We start from the raw sequence: 21993 nt of genomic DNA, 5'->3' as shown, positions 1-21993 counted from the left end.
TGCTTCGCTCTCTCCGCCATGCGTGCGAGCTCAGTCAAGTCTATCCTCTCAAAGGGATACGCTTTCTGAGGGAGAACTGGCGGATTCGGACGTGGACATGGACTCAGAGCTTCCGTCCAAATTGGCGTCCGCGGTGGGGCATCTTGTCACTAGCATCCGTGATACCTTTCAGCTACACGATGACCCCCCCAGCTCTGAACAGGCCGGCGTGTCCTTTCTCCGCCCCAAACAGGCCTCCAAGGTTTTTCCCATACACGCTGATTTTTCTTCTGTGGTATCCAAGGCTTGGACTCGGCCTAACGTCCGCTTTATTACACCCAAAAAGCTGGACATTTGTTATCCCTTTCCAGCGGATTCTGTGACCACGTGGACATCCCCGCCTAAGGTTGATCCTCCCGTGGCTCGCCTGTCCAAAAGCACTACTATTCCTGTACAGGACGGATCTTCCCTCCAGTCTGTTGAGGACCGTCGTACGGAATCCCTCTCCAAGGCCATATTTACTGCCTCTGGTTCGGCCCTTAGACCGGTCTTTGCCTCCGCCTGGGTTGGCAAAGCGGTCTCTGAATGGGGTTTGCAACTGGAACGGGAGTTAGGGTCGGACGTCCCTGTTCAGGACCTCCGTTCCTTAGCCCAACTAATTGTTCAGGCCGGAAAATTCGTCTGTGAGGCCTCCCTTGATGCGGGTGCCCTCATTGCCCGTTCCTCTGCCCTGGCAGTTTCTGTCAGGAGGGAACTCTGGCTGAAGGTTTGGGCGGCGGACGCCGCTTCCAAACGCTCTTTGGCCGGCCTACCATTCACGGGTTCCCGCCTGTTCGGAACCCGTCTGGACGAACTTATATCAGAGGCCACGGGTGGGAAGAGTACTCACCTCCCCCAGTCCAGGCCAATGGGCGCCCCCCGTGGTCGCGCTGGTTCGTCCCGTTTTCGTCTAGACCCGCGGCCAGTTCTTCTTCCTCTGGCCCAGCCCAGGATAGACGCAAGAAGCCGTTTTTTCGGACGCAACCTACCTGGCGCAAGTCCCAGCCTGCACGGGCTCCCACAGGCCAGCAGCCCTCTGCCTGAAGGTGCGCCCCCACCCACCCGGGTGGGGGGCCGCCTTCTCCTATTCAGGAACGTATGGCGGGCCCACATCTCAGACGCATGGGCGCTCGAGATTGTATCTTGCGGATACAAAATCGAATTTGCGTCCATTCCGCCAGACCGTTTCTTCCGATCCCGTCCTCCGCGAGATCCCGTACGAGTGGCCGCCTTCTTCGCGGCCATTCACTCTCTAATGGACAAGGGTGTCGTCGCCCCCGTGCCTCCGACGGAAAGGTTCAGGGGGTTCTACTCGAACCTCTTTGTGGTTCCCAAGAAGGAAGGCTCAGTGCGTCCGATCTTGGACCTAAAACGCCTGAACCGTTTTCTCCGACTGCAGAGATTCCGGATGGAGTCTCTCAGGTCCGCAGTGGCCTCCCTGGAAAGAGGGGATTTCATGGCCTCAATCGACATTCAGGATGCATACCTCCACGTTCCGGTTGCTCCATGTCATCACCGCTTCCTGCGCTTTGCGGTGGGGGACGATCACTTCCAATTCGTCGCCCTTCCCTTTGGTCTGGCGACTGCTCCTCGAGTGTTCACCAAGGTCCTGGCCCCTGTCTTGGCCCTTCTACGTTCAAGAAGTGTTTTTCTTCTCCCATACTTGGACGACATCCTGGTCAAGGCACCCTCCTTCTCTCAGACATCCCGCAGTGTGGAACTCACTCTGGAGACCCTGACGCGGTTCGGTTGGATTATCAACCACCCCAAATCTTCCCTTACCCCCTCCAGACGGCTGATCTTCCTGGGGATGCTCCTGGATACAGAGTTGGCGGAGGTCCGCCTTCCGTCGGACAAGCGTCTGGCCCTTCGCGGGTCGGTTCGCAGTCTCCTCCGTCATCACCGCCCTTCCCTCAGATCCAGCATGCGGTTGTTGGGAAAGATGGTTGCCTGTTTCGAAGCGGTGCCGTTCGCATAATTCCGGATTTCCGCACCTTTCAGAGGGCAATTCTGTCGGCCTGGGACAAATCACTGAGGAGTCTGGACAGGACCTTTCTTCTGCCTCCCCTGGCTCGAGCTTCCCTCGGCTGGTGGTTGCATATCCCTCTAAGGGGGAAGTCCTTCCTTCCACTGAACTGGCTGGTGATTACCACAGATGCCAGCTTACGGGGGTGGGGGGGGGGGGTTTTCCCTCCCCGGTCCGTCCAGGGCGTTTGGTCTCTATCGGAGTCCAGACTTCCAATCAATATTCTGGAACTGAGGGCGATTCTTCTGTCCCTCAGACACTGGACCCATCTGCTGAGGGGCCACCCTGTTCGGATCCAATCGGACAATGCCACGGCTGTGGCATACATAAACCATCAGGGAGGCACTCGCAGCGCTGCAGCGATGCAAGAGGTGACCCTCATTCTCCTCTGGGCGGAGACGCACGTGCCGGCCTTATCTGCGATTTACATCCCGGGGGTGGACAACTGGGCGGCGGATTTCCTCAGCCGGTCCACCATCGACCCGGGAGAATGGTCCCTGCACCCAGAGGTGTTCGAAGCCCTTTGTCTTCGCTGGGGTCGCCCCGACGTGGACCTCATGGCCTCCAAATTCAACCACAAGGTCCCCCTATACCTGGCCAGGGCACGGGACCCGAAGGCATACGGCGCCGACGCGCTCGTCCTTCCGTGGCGCGAATTCTCCCTTCTGTACGTCTTTCCTCCTTTTCCCCTCCTGCCACGGGTTCTTCGGAGGATCGCGGCAGAGGGCGTCCCCGCGATTCTAATCGCCCCGGATTGGCCCCGCCGGTCTTGGTACGCCGACCTAATGTTGCTGTTGGCAGACGCACCGTGGCCACTGCCCTCCAGGGAAGACCTTCTCTCTCAGGGACCGATCTTCCACGAGCATTTAGGCTCGCTACGTTTGACGGCGTGGCTATTGAGACCGCCGTCTTAACGCGACGGGGTTTCTCCGCGGACGTAGTCCGCACCATGATCCGGGCTCGTAAGCCCGTATCCTCTAGGATCTACTATCGGGTTTGGAGGTCCTATCTGGGGTTCTGTGAGTCGCGGAGCATCCCACCTCTCCGGTTTTCTCTTCCCACAATCCTGTCCTTCCTCCAGTCGGGTCTGGACCTGGGGCTGTGCCTCAGTTCTCTGAAGGGTCAGATTTCGGCGCTGTCTATTCTTCTCCAGCGTCCCCTGGCCCCTCTAGGGCCAATTAAGACCTTTTTACAAGGGGTGGCTCACTCTGTTCCGCCGTACCGCCCTCCAGTTCCTTCCTGGGACCTGAATGTGGTGCTCTCGGCGCTCCAATCGGCCCCCTTCGAGCCTTTACGGGAGGTCTCCCTTCGCCTTCTGTCCTGCAAGGTCATCTTTCTTGTGGCCGTCACGTCTCTCCGACGGGTGTCGGAGTTAGCGGCTCTTTCTTGCTCCGAACCTTTCCTGATCTTCCACCAGGATAAGGTTGTGCTTCGGCCTGTCCCGACTTTCCTGCCAAAGGTGGTCTCCGCCTTTCACATCAATGAGGACATCGTCCTTCCGTCGCTCTGTCCCTCTCCTTCCCACCCCAGAGAACGGGAACTGCACCGTCTGGATGTGGTCAGGGCGTTGAGGATTTACTTGGAGGTCACCGGGTCCTTTCGGCGCACGGACTCCCTGTTTGTGGTTCCGGAGGGTTCGCGCAAAGGGTTGGCGGTCTCCAAGGTGGCTATTGCCCGTTTCATTAAACTGGCGGTGTCTGAGGCTTATCGAGCCAAGGGCAGACCTCCGCCTTTTGGCGTCACTGCTCATTCCACCAGAGCAGTCGGAGCTTCCTGGGCGCAGAGGCATCGGGCCTCGGCTGAACAGTTGTGCAAAGCAGCCACTTGGTCCTCTCTGCACACTTTCACAAAGTTCTATAGGGTGCATACGCATGCATCAGCGGATGCTGCGTTGGGCCGCCTGGTTTTGCAGGCAGCGGTTTCCTGATGCTCTGGTGGTCCGCCTTGGGTTTGTGGTCCCTCCCTTCTTGGACTGCTCTTGAACGTCCCAAGGTCTGTGTCCCCCAAGGAAAATGGGCGAGAAAAGGAGATTTTTGTATAACTTACCAGTTAAATCTCTTTCTCGCTCTTCCTTGGGGGACACAGCACCCACCCTTCTGTGTTTGGTTACAGGGTTATGGTCTGGCGCCCCGTTGGGTTGCTGGCTGGTTGTTTCCGTTATTGGTTGTTATCCTTTCACTACTTGGACACGCAACTGGTAGCCTCTATCTCCAGGCTGAGGGTATAGCTGATGGAGGAGGGGCTTAACAGTTTTACTTAGTGTCACGCCTCCTAGGGAGCTGAGCTATACCCAAGGTCTGTGTCCCCCAAGGAAGAGCGAGAAAGAGATTTAACTGGTAAGTTATACAAAAATCTCCTTATTTCAAAAGAAACACGTTTTCCCATTTATCATATAAAAAATAAGCATAAGGGCACTTTCACATTTGCGTTGTTTGATTCCGGCAGGCAGTTCTGTTGCCTGAACTGACTGCCTGATCAGGCAAACTGTATGCAAACGGATGTCATTTTTTATGACTGATCAGGGTCCGGATCAGTCAGAAAAATGCGTGATCAGTCAGAAAAATGCATTGCAATACTGGATCAGTTTTCCGGTGTCATCAGGTAAAACGGATCGGTTTTCTTTTCCTCATTTTTTAAAGGCCTGTGCATGCGCAGACCGGAAGGACGGATCCTGCATTCCTATGGCAAGTCTTCAGTTTTTTTCGCCGCAGATAAAACCGTAGCATGCTACGGTTTTCTCTTTTGCCTGATCAGTCAAAATGACTAAACTGAAGACAACCTGATGCATCCTGAACAGAATGCTCTCCATTCATAATGCATGGGGATATGCCTGATCAGTTATTTTCCGGTATAGAGCCCCTGTGACGGAACTCTATGCCCGAAAAGAAACCCGCTAATGTTGAAAGTAGCCTTGCTGGTATCGCCAATGTGAAAGAATTCCAGTTTTTGATCGGGTCACTTCTGAAATAAAAAATGTAATAAAAAGTAAGCAAAGAGCCAAATTGAAACTTCTATTACTGTATTGACCTGCCCATTCAACCCCGTAAGAACAAAACCCCCAAAACAATCACAAAACTGTGTTTGTTTTTAAAATATGGAACATTAAATGAATAAATACATTAAAAAGTATGCATATGGCTTGTAGTCTGAAAAATAAAATAAGTTATGGCTCTTGGATGGCGGGGATAAACAAATGCCAAAATTGGCCAGGTGCTTGTGAGGGTTAAAGGGATCAGTCACCAGTCTGCTGCTAGGTTCTAACAGCTCCAGCGCATGCCAATGAATCCCCATATTCATGAGCCCCCCTGCTCTCCCTGTCCACCTGCTGCTGATTGACATGTTTTTTTTTTTCCATATGAATCAGCAACAGGTGGGCGGGGAGAACAGTGAGCTCATGAATATGGGGATTCATTGGCATGTGCTGGAGCTGTTCAGTACAAGAGTTTAGCAGAATGGCTGAGTCAGTTAAAGAAAGTGACCCAGCATTTAGCTAAGGGATCTGTAGTAGTTTATGTTGCTCTTAGTTAGGACACAATAAAACTGGTGACAGATTCCCTTTAATGCAGCGAAATGCTTATAGTTACATACAAGATATTGGAGTCTCCAGGGTGGAATTCTATAAATGTTGGCTGCTGATTGTAAATGTTTTTAGCGGACACAACTCCAGTGTCTATGGGGGGCAGCCTGTATCCTTGGTAAGGAAATGAGATCAAGAAGTTTTATTCCTATTTTGTGCTTTGTTTCCCTTGAGATAAGTGGCTCTAGGGAACTCTAGTAGTTTCTAAAGGCCCCTTTACACTGCACGAGCATTGAGCATATCATCACTAACGATCTTTTGTCAGAACCTAGTTAGCCATGATAACTAGGCCTCCTGCACACGACCCTATCCGTTTTTGCGGTCTGTAAATTGTGGGTCTGCACAGTATACTGGCCTTGTACATCATGCATTTTCCATTCTGCAGGTCCTGCACTATGTTACAAATGTTTATTCTTGTCTGCAAAATGGACAAGAATAGGACATGTTCTATTTTTTTCGCGGGTGCCGCGGAAAAGAAATACGGATTCGGACAGCACTTTACGGGGCCCCATTGAAATGAATGGCTCTGCATCCAATCTGCTAAAGATGCGGACCAAAACTATGGTCATGTACATGAGGCCTTAAAAGTGTCACCGATTACTCTCAATACGCTCATTCATCCAGTAATTGGTTCATGTGGTCACCTAAAACATTGTTTGCCAGCAGCAGATCTTACCATCTAAATGGCACTCTGCTGCTGGCAAATAATGATTCTTTATAGGGTTGCGCGATGGCATTAGCAATAGCTCCTCCCCATAATGCGGAGGTGATCGCTGCATGTAAATGTAGCGGTCACTTCCACTGATGAGCAAGTGATTGTTGGGAAGGAACGGTGTATAATGTGATGGAAAAATGAAACCAGCCAGCAAAGGAGGCAATATGGACAATCAAAGTACATTAGTAAGTGCCTTGTATTAACTTTCTCTACGTTATAAATGCCACTAGCTGAAGTGAGACAACCCCTTTAAAGAGGTTATCTCAGCTTTTTAATATTATCCTATAGACATACAGCAGCGGACAGGAAGAGAGAAGGGAGACGACACATGCACACTGCGCCCATTGTCTCCTCCTACAGCTGATCGTTGGGGGTCCCGGGTGTCGGACCCCTACCGATCTCATATTGATGACCTATCCTGAGGATAGGTCATCAGTATTAAAAAGCCTGGACAACCCCTTTAAGTTATGAATTCTCTCCCTCCACACTAATAACGTTCCTGTTCACCTCTGCTAGTTGATCAACTATCTGATTATAGACCGCTTTACACTAGTGTCTGATATGAAGTCTACACTATAAACAAGCTCCTTATTCTATCCTACTTTTTCCTAGTGCTAGTTGCCTGTACAGTAAATAAAAGGGACCATGTCACATTTCTTCTTTGCTTCTTACGCAAGCTTTTCATTATAGGACTAGATTCCGAAGTGGTGATGAAGAAGACATCAATGGATGTGCTGGCAAAATTAAAAAATATTGTCATCCTCGATTCTGATTGCGATGCCCGATATAAAAAGGTATGTGAGATTGAATGGTTTGTTGTGAAATTTGTCAATGTGGTGTTAAAAAATTACATATATTGTCTCACTTTATATGTCCTTTAATTTAACTTTTTCAGGCTGTTTACATTACGGGAAAAGAAGTCTTTAGTTTTAAAATGGTGTCTTACGTTGGTGCTACTGAAGGTGCTTCTTACAGTGATATGAACATAGTGGACAGTGCAATCACCCTGACAGTGGGGTGCATACAAGTCATCTTTGTCAACAAATTTGTTTCAGCTCTTCTGGTAAATCATCTTTGGTTTTCTTTTGAACTATTCTACATAAGTGATTGTATGTTGATAGCAGTTTTGTCTAATTTCTTGTAGGCCTTCATAAACAACTTTCAGGCAGCTAAGGAAGCATTAACTGAAGCCACAGTCCATGCCGCGGAAATAGCTGCCAGTGGCGTAAAAGAGATGGCCCAGCACAGTTTCCGACTTGCCTTGGACATTAACATTAAAGCCCCTGTTGTGATTGTGCCACAGTCATCTACATCTACAAATGTACTGGTTGCAGATTTAGGTCTCATCAACATAAAGAACCATTTTTCTATTGTAGCGCCAAAAATTCGCAGTAATCTTCCGCCTGTGATTGACTGTATGATGGTGAAACTGAGTGATCTCAAGTTATACAGGTTTGTAGATGAAACAATTCATATTTCCCTGCTGCATATTTGTGTTCATGCTTCTTGTGTAACTACCACACTGGATCATGTAAGGCTAAGTACACATTTCCTTCATGGGGGAAGGAAAAACGGAATTACATATTTGAGGGATCTGTCATATAACTCAGGGGTTCCTTAGCATTTTTAGTACCAGTCACTGGTTTCACGCAAGACAATTTTCCTGCGGACTGACGGCAGTGTTTGTGGTTTTGGCGTTAAATCATACACATAACAAAACACAATCATTAATGATCCTATTTAGGCCCACACTCAGTGACTCACAGGCGATGTCTCCTCTGAATGGATTTGTTTTCTTTCCTTTTTTTCTTAGTCTTGCGCAGATCACGCTGATGATGTCTCCTGACCACAACTTGTTTCTGCATAATTGAACACACCTATTTAGTATTAATGCCTCCTTTTATGCCCCTATTTAGTAATCATGCCCATTTAGGCCCCAGTAGATATAATGCCCAATGTACATATAATGTCACCCAGTAGAGCCCTCTTCAGATATGCCAATCAGTAGTGGCCTCTTTACTAATGTCCTCCAGTAGTGGCCTCTTTACTAATGTCCTCCAGTAGTGGCCTCTTTACTAATGTCCTCCAGTAGTGGCCTCTTTACTAATGTCCTCCAGTAGTGGCCTCTTTACATATTATGCCCCCCAGTAGTGGCCTCTTTACATATTATGCCCCCCAGTAGTGTTCTCTTTACGTATAATGCCCCCCAGTAGAGGGGTCTTGACATAAAGTGCCCCCCGGTTGTGGCCCCCCTAATTTTATTGCCCCTAAATATAGTACCCCTCAGTAGTTGCCTCCACCACCCCCACCAGGCATCTTCCAGCTTGCTGCCTCGGCATCTTGAGTTACGGTATAAGTGGTCACGAATGTCATTGTGACCTTCTACATCGGGTCTCTGGTAGCATGATGATGTCATCACACCACCTGTGACTCAGCACAGGAGTTTGCGATGATGTCATGGGCCTCAGGCATATTGCCCAGGAACCAATAGTTCCAGTTCCCTCCGGTGCTCTCCATGGACCATTACCAGATGATCCACGGCCTGGTACTGGTCCTCGGTTCAGTGGATGAGGACCTCTGATATAACTGACAAAAACGGTGCTCTGTGGATCCCATTAACTTATAATGTGATCTTTCAGATTCTGTAATAATGTTTGCCATTTTACAAGATAAATGGCACTGAATGTCAGAGGCTCCTAATGGTGGTGAACAGAGCCGTACAGGAAATGAGTCACTAGATCTTTTTTTTTTTCTGCCATTTAAAACCAGATAGTAACACACTTTTTTTTTCTAATCTCTTTTTATTTCCCGATTGCAATTTTTTTTCTCATCCGACTCATTGGGGGACACAGGCTTGACCATGGGTATAGCTGCTCCACTAAGAGGCGACACTAAGCACAAAAGTGTGAGCTCCTCCCTTCAGCTATACCCTTCCTACAGGGGCTAAGCTAAAACAGTTTTAGCTTAGTGTTCGTAGGAGGCAGACCTCCCTGCTTTGCAGGTCTGCTGTTCTCTTTCTATATAAGTAGGTAACTGCAGTAAAGAGATCTGTACAGACCAATAATTGGCACCTATTATTAGGCTTAGTGGCCTGTCCGAAAAAACTGCAGGATTTTATGGTTTTTGTTTAAACATAGATATAGTGATATGAAAAATTAAAAATAACATCACCAAAAATGTCTTATAACATTTTTTTAAACAAAAAAACCCGATTTAACCAATAAGTCATTTTCTGAGGACATATTTCCTTCAATGGTATCAGTTGTTCAAAAACGACATGCAGAAAAATTTGTAATGCCATCTACAGAGATTTAACTCTAAAACTAAATTAATTTTGCCAAATGAAAATTATAATGTTTTTGTTTTTACATTTATTTTTTCTCAGAACCTTGTTTGAAAATGGATCCCTGGTTTCAGAGCTAGAACTGCTCCAGCCATTAAATTTGGACATTACAATTGAGCGTAATTTGGCAGCTGCCTGGTACAGTGATATTCCAGATATTAAAATAATTGGAAATCTCAAGCCGATGAATGTAGGTTTCAATTGCTGCAGGGTTACGATCATTGGAATTATAGCATTAAAGGGCATCTGTCAGCAGATTTGTACCTATGAAACTGCCTGACCTGTTGCATGTGTGCTTAGCAGCTCAAGGCATCTGGGTTGGTCCCATGTTCATATGTGCCCTCAGTGGGGGCGTTACCAATACACCTAGAGACTTTGCTCTCTGCAACTTCCAAGCCCTCTGCACTTTGATTGACAGGGTCAGGCAGTGGAAATGTGATCACACCTTGTCCTGACTTCTCCTAAAGTCAATCAAAATGCATGGGCGCGGCAGTTGCAGAGAGAGCTGAGCCTCTAGGCGCAACGACAACGCCTTCGTTGCTCCTGGAGACTCATTTGCATATATTTAAACCTAATTTTTCTAATTAAAGTGGGCACATATGAACATCGGAGCAACACAGATGCCTTCAGCTCCCAAGTGCACATGTAACAGGTCAGCCAGTTTCATAGGTACAAATCTGCTGACAGATGCCCTTTAAAACTCATGTCAAAATTAATGATGTAGGTAATGAATGTTATATAAGACTAACAGAATTCTGCTTAATCAGTCGTCCACCTTATTAAGTGATGGCCTATCCCTAGAATAGGCCATCACTAGTTGATCAGTGGGAGTCCAACACCCCCAACCCCTGGCAATTGCTCCACAGCTGGAATCAGACCACTCCGTCTACTCTGTCGCTAACTGAGCGCTTCGCTACAGCGCTCCTCCCATTGACTTCAATGGGAGCAGTGCTCCAGTGACAAGCTTAGTTCACTACAATGTAGACAGAGGCTTCTGTTTGCGACACCAGAGCTTTTGCGAGATGTTCGAACCCTGATCGCTGGGATCAGCTAGTGATGGCTTCTCCTGAGGATAGGTCATCACTTAATATACACCCACTTTTTTTTGCTGTGGTGAGACCCAGAGACTTTTGGAAAGTATTGGTAATCCTTGTACACTCAGCTGTTGTATGGAGTCTTACACACAATGCTTCCTGGGAAAAAGTCTTCTAGAGACTATGTATTTGCTTGACTGGCAAAAGGGCAAACCCAAAATACTTTTTAGGCATTGTAAGCTATGTAAAAACACTAAGTAAGCTGTGTTCGGTAATATAATAAGTCTGCCCTTTTTGTCTTATTGCTTATTCTCTTTAAGGGGCCCTCCAGTCAGAGTGTCATTATTCATAATATATCAGGGACTGAATGGCTATTTTCAGGCCTGACCTTTGAGACCTAGACTATATGGGCTACCCACAGGCAGATAATCTACCTACCTTCTTTGCTGTGTAGGAACACACGTCCTACATATTTAATTGGTTGGCCTGTACATCACAGACACACCAAATACTTTTCATGAGAATGAAAGGGGATTTCTGGGACTGTAATATTGATAATCTATCCTTAGGATAGATATAAGGAATTTAAGTATAGGGATCTTGAATTTATTTGAGACAATAAAAGTACAATAAACGTCATAAAATATCAATAGTGCAATAAAATAACAAGCTTATACTTAAAATTGAATAAAGGAGATACGGTACTATCGATGACGAGCAATAATAGTAACAACAATAAAATGAATAAAAAAGAATTAAATACAATAGATAGATGAATAAATTGATAAAGATCCCGATGGATATGATTAGAATGTAAAGTTCATGCAGCAACTGTGAAAGCATTCACTAGTTGGATCCTGAAGAAAAAGTTCTGTGTGTGATAATCCGTTCCGGCAAACACTCTTTAAGTGATAGTCTCAAGCAAAAGGGATCAGGGTCCCAAGCGTATGCAGCTAACTGCCTATGTTATATGACAGTTTGGCTGCTAGTACGCACAGCGGCGTCCCGCTGTAGTGGTGCGATCGCTTGCAAGTGGGATGTACAAGTGCTTACCCGAGGCTTCTGGATGGTGATTCCTCGACACGGTGTGTTGGTATACTATACCGGTCTCAAGGGTTGGTAGCTTATTTCAAATTTGGCACCAGTTAGAAAGTTTGTTGCACGCGGTTTGGGTTACCTGCGTGGTGCAATACCGGTGGTTCCAGTGATTGCTCTGGCCCGCAGATGATAGCTTCCAGGCTTCTCGGACTTGTAGACCCACTTTGTCTTTTTTCCCTATTGCCTCATTTACTGTAATGCAACCCCATACATCAAATGGAATGTGATTTCCCCGTGTGATTTCAGTGGCTATAACATAGGCAGTTAGCTGCATACGCTTGGGACCCTGATCCCTTTTGCTTGAGACAATCACTTAAAGACTGTTTGCCGGAACGGATTATCACACACAGAACTTTTTCTTCAGGATCCAACTAGTGAATGCTTTCACAGTTGCTGCATGAACTTTACATTCTAATCATATCCATCGGGATCTTTATCAATTTATTCATCTATCTATTGTATTTAATTCTTTTTTATTCATTTTATTGTTGTTATTATTATTGCTCGTCATCGATAGTACCGTATCTCCTTTATTCAATTTTAAGTATAAGCTTGTTATTTTATTGCACTATTGATATTTTATGACGTTTATTGTACTTTTATTGTCTCAAATAAATTCAAGATCCCTATACTTTTAGTGAGTGCCCCACTTAAATTCCTTATATTTATCCTCCTTTTCAGACTGGGTGCTGTCTGTTAGTGGGAGCACCCGTTTTGGATCCCCTTCTCATTTTAGTGCGACATTTCCTTGCATTCAAATATCCTTAGGATAGGCCATCAATATTAGATCAATAGGGGTCTGACTCCCAACACCCCACCTTTCAGCTGTTTGAACAGGCTGCTGTGCTCCAGAACAGAACAGCTCCATAAACTACCGAAGGTAGTGGCTGTGAATGGTACTGCCGCACTATTTTTATTTGAGAAGGGCTGCAGTACTATTCATGGCCTTTACCAAGTATGGGGAGATGTGCTGTTCCAGAGTGTATTGGCCCATTCAAACAGCAGATTGGTGGGGGTGTCGGGATGATGACAATATAATATCAATGACCTTTCTAAACTGCTTTAAAATATTATATAGACAGGTTTTTGTGTCCTAGCAGTGTAAAATGAAATGTTGGTCTTCATTGCTGTCCATTGACTATACTTAATACTAACATTATTATGAATCTTGTGATTTATACTTGGTTAAAATCTTTGGGGAACATTTATCAAGACTGGCATTCCCATATGCCAGTCTTGATCCCCTGTGCACTGTAGTAAAATGCCCCTAATTTATAAAGAGGCATAAATTAGTTGCACGTCTGGCCCTCCATGTGCCAGAAACTCCAGTCTACTCAAGTCTTGCGCAAGTTAAAGCAAATCTGGTGGGCCATGATAGGATCCCCCCTCCCACTAAGCCCTACCCCTATTCTATCCACTTCTGAATCTCAGAAAGTCATAAATTATGGTGCAAATATGGTATGTGCCATAATTTGTGACTTTATTGTATTGTATAAAAATGGGTAAAAAGTGTGGGAAATGATTTGCACACAAAGTAATGTACAAATACAAACACTACTTTTATTACAAATCTGACCGTTGTTCTGTATTTTGTTCAGCTTATTCTTGGGCAGGAAGACTTGACCATCATTCTCAGGACATTGAATGAAAATCTAGGAGATACATCAGACAAGTCTGATCCTGAGAAAAATAAAACTGAAAATTCAAGCAGTGGCGGAAACAGCCCTTCTCATGTTGCCTCAGGTACCTTAACATGAAAACCTACAAGTGTAATAGCAAATATGTTGTTTGAGTTTATAAAAAAGATCATGACTGGGTTGGCCAGCTGGTTATAATAATACAAAGCCTAGGAAATTGTTTTTTTTTTTTCCTTCACCCTGCAGAATTATTTGAAGCAGTATGTTCAGGGTAACTATCAATACAGATAAAATGATAATTTGCTTTTCTCCCTCGTATCATTGGGGGACACAGGACCGTGGTATAGCTGCTTGCTGCCACTAGGAGGCGACACTAGGCTGAAAAGTGATAACTCCTCCCCTGTCGGCTATACCCCCTCCAGCTTGGAAAGAGCATATCAGTTTTTAGCTTAGAGTCGTAGGAGGCAGACCTCACTGCTTTTGCAGGGTGGCTTCCCTTTCTTATTTTTTTATTTTTTGTTTTATCTTTTCCCTTTTAAGTAGGGGAAACAGAGGCGCTTGCCCCTCTGTCTACCCTGGGAGCTAGACCGGTGTCGGATTCCCTCTTTGCTTGCCCTCCCCACACGTTACTGATTATCGCACTACCACTGGATGCTATTCCATCAGTCGTTTGCCTTCACCATGCTTCCGTGGCATTACCCCCTTCTACAAGTGATCACTAAGCATCTTTGCATGCTATAATTCAACTACGCCACGGCACTAGATGCCTTGGCTTCCTTCACAGGTGGGCCGTAGCAACAGTCGGTACCGTTGGTGCCTTGTACTCTTCATCTAGTGGTATATGGATACTGCCACTGGATACTGTGGCTACTTCCATATTGTATCCTTCTTTTTCTTCCGGTGCTGGTTGGGGGCGCAAATATGTCGACCTTTGTTCTCTAAGGGGGTAACCCAGCAACACTTATTTGTCCTAGAGACCCCCCATCCCCACGGGCCTCCACCGTTCAGGTCGGTCATGATATTGGTCCTCGACAACGTGTTGTGCGCACGCCATTACACAAAATATTGTGATTACGATCCAGCGAGCCGAATGTTGCACTGACTCTGTATTCTTTGTCCACCACTCTTCATTATCTAGGTGAGGGTGTTTTGCTGGCACTCTGCAATGGCTACTACAGCGTATTCTTCTCCGCAGGAGAAGTTTTCACTCTAGGGCTAGAGATCGTAGTCGCTGCAGTGGGACAGCCCACCTCGGGTAGGGATTCTACCCTGGCACTGCTTCGGCGGTTGCTCCTTTTCAGCACCCTTTTTAGGTGGAGTGTTTAAGGCTAGCTCTACTTAACTGGGACAGCATGGTACCATGCTTCTACTGGGTGTCCTTAGGCCTCCCCTTCAGTTTTACGCTGGCGGAGCATGCTGTAGCTCCTACTGTACAAGAGGTATTTGTGTCTCTACTACATACTAGGGTTCTTACTGCACAGTTCCTTCGTCAGGTGACGGATTCATGTATGGCGTTAGCATTACTCTTGTGGCTTCCCTTGTATGGCCTCCTCCTCTGGTGAAGTATTGCATTACCAATAGATTCTGTAGAGCGCCAGTCTCAGATGGGAATGGGCTTTAGCCCTGGCCTCCTAATGGTTTACACTACCGATAATTGACCGTTGCTTTGACAACTGTTGTCCTTCTGTCGTCAACTCGGGCGTAATTGTGTAATTGCCATAGCTGATCAGCACCTACCTTCGGTGCGATCTACTGGGTAGTTTAGTCCCTGTGTCACTCGTCTACACTAGATTGCCGTTATAAACAGGACTGGGGTTCTAATAGTTGTTGCCGTGATTCTATCGGTGCTACCTCTTTTCAGATATGAAAGCCGATGGTGGTCATTCCTTTCACTGCTCATTCCGGGGGTGGACTACGTGTCTCCCCACGCCAGGCAGAGCGGGTGTCTGTCACGCCTTGCCACTGCTGTCCCGCCTCGAGCTGAAGGGCTGACCACCTTACCCTTCTATCTAGCTGACCAGTAGCCAAGGGTTGGGCTATGGAATCCCATCTCTGTTTTTTCCACGTGACCAGGGTTCCCCGGGTACGGTGAGGGCGTTGGACGTCGTAATCGAACTCCACCAGGCAAGAGTATTTCTCTTATCTTGGTCATCTGCCCTTCCAGGCAGGGTTTCCGCATTGTCAATATATGGTCACTTACGGGGCTTCCCATCACCGGTGACGCTCACATCGGTTTTACTTCTACCTTTCTCCGAGGTATTGCTTCTTTGGCCTGCAGTTGGGCATGCCTGGGTCAGGAATTCTTTTCTCTGTGGTTTCTCAAGCAGCTTCTGTCGCTACAAGCCTCTACGGCTCTAGGGGCATTGGTACAATTTACCGATTCCTTTCTTTTGTCATTAGCATAAGGCAGTACTCCGCCCCGTAATCTTCTATCTTTGCAGAAGGTAGTCGCTGCTTTCCAAGTCATCTCAGACATGGTTTTCTCTTCTTTCTCCCTCGCATTATAAAGAGCGGGCTCTCCATCAGCCATGTGATTTGGCCTATGAGGTTTGCTGTTCCATAACTAGCGCTTTCCGCCGCACGAACTTTTGCCATTTTTTATAATGTATTTATTTCCTGGAGGTCCTTGTCAAAGCTGACGGCCTCCAAAGGGATGCTTTCCAGGTATATTTTTGACAGTTGCTCAGGCATTCCGCTCCTAGGGCAAGGCACCGCCCAGTGGAGTTGTGGCCTACCCGACCATCGGGCGGCGCTTCTTGGGTTCATCTACCCCATGCATTAGCTTTCTAGTTGTAGAAGGCAGTGTTTTGGTCTTCCAGGCACGTTCACAAAGTTTTACCGGGTGCCTTCCTAGGCATCGGCGGATGCTGCTCAGGGCAGCAAGGTCTTGCAGGCGGCAGTGGATTATGCATATATTTGGGTGAAATTTCAGGATGAACCTAAAATGCACTATAAGCTTTACTCTTAACCGTAGGGATAGAGATGAGCGAATTTCTTAAATATTCGATTTCGCCGGTTCGCAGAATTGTGTGCTGGGTTAATGAAATAATACTGTCAGTCAGTATGACACGCAGATGACAGGCGTCGCTATTAGAATCACTGCACACTTCACTTATTTGGGCAGTTATGGGGCCAAAACTGACCAAATAACTCAAGTGTGAACTCAGCCTTACAGGTCAATGTTAGCGTCAAGAAAAAGCACACTCCTTTTACACCCTCGTCAGCTGATTCCACATAGATGTCTACAGAACCTGTTCTATTAAACGCAGAGCCCCCGGACAGAGTGTAGAGGGTGTCAGCAGTAAGTTTGTGTTGACATCACTGGTTATTTTGCCCATCCTCTGATCGGTCAGAACAATAACCCACAAAAAACGGATCCTGTCTGGGGAGCATCTGCCTTCACTCGGTCAGCATTTGCTCAGTAATCCGTAAGTATTGGTAATGCCAAAAAACACCAGGAGTGGATCTAAAACAGAGATGACACGTGAAGGTAATATTTGCATGTCTTCTGTGTTTTGTACCCACTCTTGCTTTTGGCTACCAAATCATAAGCCGATTCTGATGGGACCATACAGGCCTTACAGCTGCTACACAGACAGGATCCGTTGTGTGTCTCATTTTTACTTCCTTCTGAACGATCAGAAGAAAGGTCAAATGAATGGTGATTTCATGATTAGGCCACAGAGTGGCACAGTGACGTAGTGTGGAGATGGTAGCATCAGGATGCTACAGAGTGGCAAGATGACATAGTGTGGAGATGGAAGCAACAGCAGCAGCATGATACCAAGGAGTAGCATGGTGACATAGTGTGGAGATGACAGCAGTAGCAGCAGCATGATACCACAAAGTGGCAAGGTGACATAGTGTGGACATGGCAGCATCAGGAGGCCACAGAGTTGCAAGGTGACATAATGTGGAGATGGCAGCAGCAGCATGATACCACAGAGTGGCATTGTGACATAGTGTGGACATGGCAGCAACAGCAGCATGATACCACCGAGTGGCACGGTGACATAGTGTGGAGATGGATGATCTAATCTGATGCATCAGGCATTGGTGGGTGGAAATCCTGTCTGATCCACGCCTGATTCCTCTTGACAAAATTAAGTCTCTACACATTTTGGGTGGACAGGCAAGTTCTTCTTGGGCTAACTATGGCCCACGCCGCACTAAACACCCGCTCTGATGCCACACTACTGGCCGGACAGGACAGCTTTTCCAGGGCAAACTCAGCCAGTTGCGGCCACAAATCCAGTTTGGCTGCCCAGTAGTCCAGCGGATCTTCTATGACGGCTGCAGGTTGCTGTCAAAGTATGCCACCACCTGCTGGTTCAGGTCCTGCTCCAGGTCTACCTGCTGCTGCTGGTGAGTAGTTTCTTCACTATGCCGGTGAAGAAAGCTGCTCATCAGCGTCTCTAGACTCAGGCTGCTGGTGCTGCTGTTACTTGCGACAAAGTCGAAGAGCCAGTCAACCAATCAAGAACCGCTCGGTTGCTGGTCAAGACACGACCGCTAGATGACATGTGGACCTGAGGCCTCGGGAAGAAACCCCTGCTGCCACGCCCCCTTACTCTGCTGCGACCTGTGCCTGCGCCAGAATCATTTACGCCTCTGATACTCCCCTGTGCAGGGCCTGGCACTTCTCTGTCTGACATACTTGTAGCTGAACTAAATACACTAAAAGCAAATTAAAACATCCCTAAAAGCGCCAAATATATATTTATTTTTTTACTGAGAGGCAACTAAAGGATTTGAAATTGGCAACGAAACAATTTCTGCGTAAATAACAGCAAAAGTGAACTGCGTATGGTATATATTTCTCGTATTGGTCTAAAATAGGCCACTAAACGATTTTAAAGTAAATAACAGAAAAAGTGAACTGCGAATATTTCTCTTTTTCTCCAGAAATATGATAAAAAACGCTTTTGGCGCAAATAATACCAAATATGAACTTAGTCTATTTTTGTCTAGAAATATGGCAATAAACGCTTTTAGCGCAAATAATACCAAAAGTGACCTACGTAAATATTTTTCGTATTGAATTGAAATAGGCCACTAAAGGATATCAGCTCAGTTAACAGCAAAAGTGACCTGCGCATATATATTTATCTTTTTTCACAGATAAAAGCCACTAAAGGCTTTTCAACATAGCACTTCCACCCCAATAACTAATTGCTGGAATGACAGAGCTGTGTTATGAGACTATCTGGATCCCCAAGTAATGTTTCCTATGACTCTCCCTAGCATCTGCACACGTCTCTCCCTGTCTGTGAAATGATTCCTCTCACTTTCACGGCACTAGTAAATCGCTTCTTTCCTTTTTTTTTTAACAATTCGTTTTTCTTTCACTCTCTCCAGCGCCTGCATACACGCCTGTCCCTGAATAAAGTACGATAATGAATGGCAGACTCTAAGATGGCCATCGCATATATAGGGCTGTGACATCACTGAGCTGGCTGCTGATTAGCTGCATGCATGGCATTATGGGTTATCCCGCCTTCCCAGAGTTCCTTGCCCCATGTCCTCACACGTATAGCCGCCATTTTAGCCCCATTGTAGCCGGCTAGTCGCCATGTTAGGAAAAATTGCAATTTGTTACCACGAAGCGCAAGGAAATTTGCGTTCGTTCAGAATCTAATTTTTCCTGAAATTCGGAACGATTTGGACTTCGTCGGCTTCGATTCGCTCATCTCTACGTAGGGACAAAACCTGTAAAACAGTAAAAAGGATTTGCATTTTTTTTCCAATTCCACCCCATTTTGATTTTATTTTTCTGCTTCCCACTCATTGTATGTTATATTAAATGTTGGTATTAGACAGTACAACTTGTCCCGCAAAAAACAAGCTTTTATATGGATATGTAAATGAAAAAATAATAAAGTTATAGCTTCAGGAAGCTAGGGAAGAAAAATAAAAAATGAAAAAACCTCTGGTATCCAAAGGGTTAATGCAAAGCTTCAGAAAAGTGAAATACTTTATCTTTCATTTTGCTTCTTTAATTTTTTTTATGTCTTAGGGACTACAGTGGTGACAGCAGCTGTAGTTGAAACATACACACCTATGAAAGTGAAGACAACTTTGAAGTTGGATTTCCAGTTTGACTCACTCACCTTAAATTTGTATAGCTCCAGTCCAAGCTCCCCTCTGGTAATAATGATTGGAATGGGAAAGCATTGCATGTTATGGTCTGCATGTCAAACAGTTGTGTAACTATGTATTCCTGTTTCGACAGACAAACACCAGTGAAAGGGATAATAGTTTAAAACTCGCAGAATTCAAGTTGGGCCTTATTTCAACAGCTGTCAAAATGTCCTCTGATGGATCCATGAGTGCCGCAGTTAAACTTACAAACTGTATGTTGGATGACAAGAGACAAGCTATTCAGAAGGCCACTCCACGGTACTGCTTAATGTTTCTTCATATAAAATATACCTGTCCACATGTTGCCTGTCATGTATTTTGACTCTACCATATTCTTTAGAAATAGTGACAAATATAGTTTCCTTTCTTACACATTACTCTACCAGTAATTGTATTACAGAATGATCCTTTCCCCGTGTTTTACACAGTTTAGGGGCCAAATGTGCCCTTTTTTAATTTTGACTGAATTTAAAAAACAAGATAAATAAAAATGTGTTGATGCTTTTATTCCATGGCTAAAGGTAAAACTGTAAGAACTATTTCATAGGTAATTTACGTAATATTTGTAATCTTCTTCATTTGGAACCCTTAATGCACATGTAAGCAATTAAGCCTAATAACCACGATGAGATGATATTAGCACTTGTAAATTGGTCTTTCAGCAAAGTTGCCAATGTGATATACTGACTGTAGGGGGTATATAGTTATTAATGTTATTTTGTGTATAATTGGAAAGAAAGATCACTTTGTTGGAATTGGTTTTCACTTTAACTTATTAAATCCATTGTGATTTATTGTTATCGCACAATAAAACATAAAGGCTCAAAGGAACACTTAAACATAGAAATTACCCCAAAATATCCCAGCATTATGTCCCTGCGTCTCCTCTTACCTTTGTCTTATTTTGCCTCATATTACAGAGAAAACTAAGAAACATATAAAGCGATATTTTCTGTGTGTCCCAGGAGATCAGCCATGTCCCCTGCTCTTCCTTAGGGCTCTAGGTGCTAGTGGGGCATTGCTGCAGCACCTAGAGGCTCCGTCCTCTCTCACCGCTTGGCATGCCCTTGTAAAGATGATTAACATCTTCGGTCTCCTCTGTGCCCCGCAAATCCCACGCCTGCGCCGTCCATTTTAGTATTAGGCGCAGTGAGTAAAGGACACTCGCCTGCTGCCGACACTCACTGCGCCTAATAATAAAATGGACGCCGCAGGCGTGGGATTTGCGGGGCACGGAGGAGACCGAAGAGGTCAATCACCTTTACAAGGGCGTGCCAAGCGGTGAGAGAGGACGGAGCCTCTAGGTGATGCAGCAACGCCCCACTAGCACCTAGAGGCTAATTTGCATATTATAAAAGTCATTATTTAGCCCGAACGGCAGCAGTCATACAGTTATGTTCTGCTGACATCAGCACATCGCTAATATCCGCCAGCTACATAACGATTTTTCTGATGACAGAAACCCTTTAAATCTGTTTTTAGAATGATGGAAATGAAGCGTGGAACGGAGAAGAATGTAATGGTAGATGTCTGCTACAAGCAAGGCAGAGAAGGCACCCTGATTGATGTGACTGTCCGTGACATCTATATGTGTACTAGTGTGGAGTTTCTGTGTACTGTGGCAGACATTTTCATTAAAGCTAACGAACAAAGTTCTGCTGCCCTCCGTAGCAGCAAACAAACTTCAACTCCAAGTAAAGAAGCAGGTAAAGTAATCCTTTTTTATTTTTATATCTACCTACAACCCTACAGTGGATATAGTAAAAATGAAAGTTTTGTTTCTTTAGCTCTTAAACCACAGGTATCTAGAATGGAAATGAATGTAGTGGTTAAGAACCCAGAGTTCGTGTTCGTGGCTGATTTGTCGAGGGCAGATGCCCCAGCACTGGTGCTTACAACACAGTGTGAACTGTCAATCAAAAATGGTCCGGAGCAGCAGCACATGACCGCTGCCGTAAAAAACTTGCACGTGAAGGCCTGTCCTTTTCTGCCAGACAAAAGAGATGGCAAGATCACCACCGTAAGATGATTCTATGATTCTTTATACTTAAAAAGGTTTGGAATGGCAGTTTTCAAAGTTTTTGCCTTTTATATTTGAGAGACCTCTCAATCAAGCTGTGCTGCATCGAGAAAAGCTGGAGGGAAGCCGTCCAGAAGACACTTCTCCCTGTGCTTGGCATTTTAGAGTAAAACACGGTTCTATGTAAGGAGGGAGCCTGTCTCTATTGCATGCTGTCCGTGGTTCGAGCAGCATGAAATGTATGTCTGGTTCCCTTTAACCACTTCAGCCCCGCTAGGTGAAACCCCCTTCATGACCAGAGCACTTTTTACACTTCGGCACTACACTCCTTTCACCGTTTATCGCTCGGTCATGCAACTTACCATACAAATGAATTTTACCTCC

The 21993-nt window shown here is 45.8% G+C and overlaps 1 protein-coding gene across 1 annotated transcript in view; it reads left to right on the top strand.

Annotated features, from left to right (window-relative positions):
• VPS13A (vacuolar protein sorting 13 homolog A) overlaps positions 1-21993 on the top strand; it is a 226128-nt gene that overhangs the window by 101265 nt on the left and 102870 nt on the right. Inside the window, exons 31-39 of the mRNA XM_044273845.1 lie at positions 7027-7130; positions 7232-7399; positions 7481-7788; positions 9722-9869; positions 13410-13554; positions 19465-19595; positions 19681-19847; positions 21072-21295; positions 21377-21609. Of these exons, the coding sequence (XP_044129780.1) occupies positions 7027-7130; positions 7232-7399; positions 7481-7788; positions 9722-9869; positions 13410-13554; positions 19465-19595; positions 19681-19847; positions 21072-21295; positions 21377-21609 (1628 nt within the window). The remainder of the gene's footprint in view (positions 1-7026; positions 7131-7231; positions 7400-7480; positions 7789-9721; positions 9870-13409; positions 13555-19464; positions 19596-19680; positions 19848-21071; positions 21296-21376; positions 21610-21993) is intronic.

Source organism: Bufo gargarizans, chromosome 1 (genome assembly GCF_014858855.1).
Source record: "Bufo gargarizans isolate SCDJY-AF-19 chromosome 1, ASM1485885v1, whole genome shotgun sequence".
In the NCBI taxonomy this organism is placed as follows: domain Eukaryota; kingdom Metazoa; phylum Chordata; class Amphibia; order Anura; family Bufonidae; genus Bufo; species Bufo gargarizans.
The sequence above is the reverse complement of the archived record's forward strand: the minus strand, read 5'-3'. Positions and strand labels throughout refer to the sequence as shown.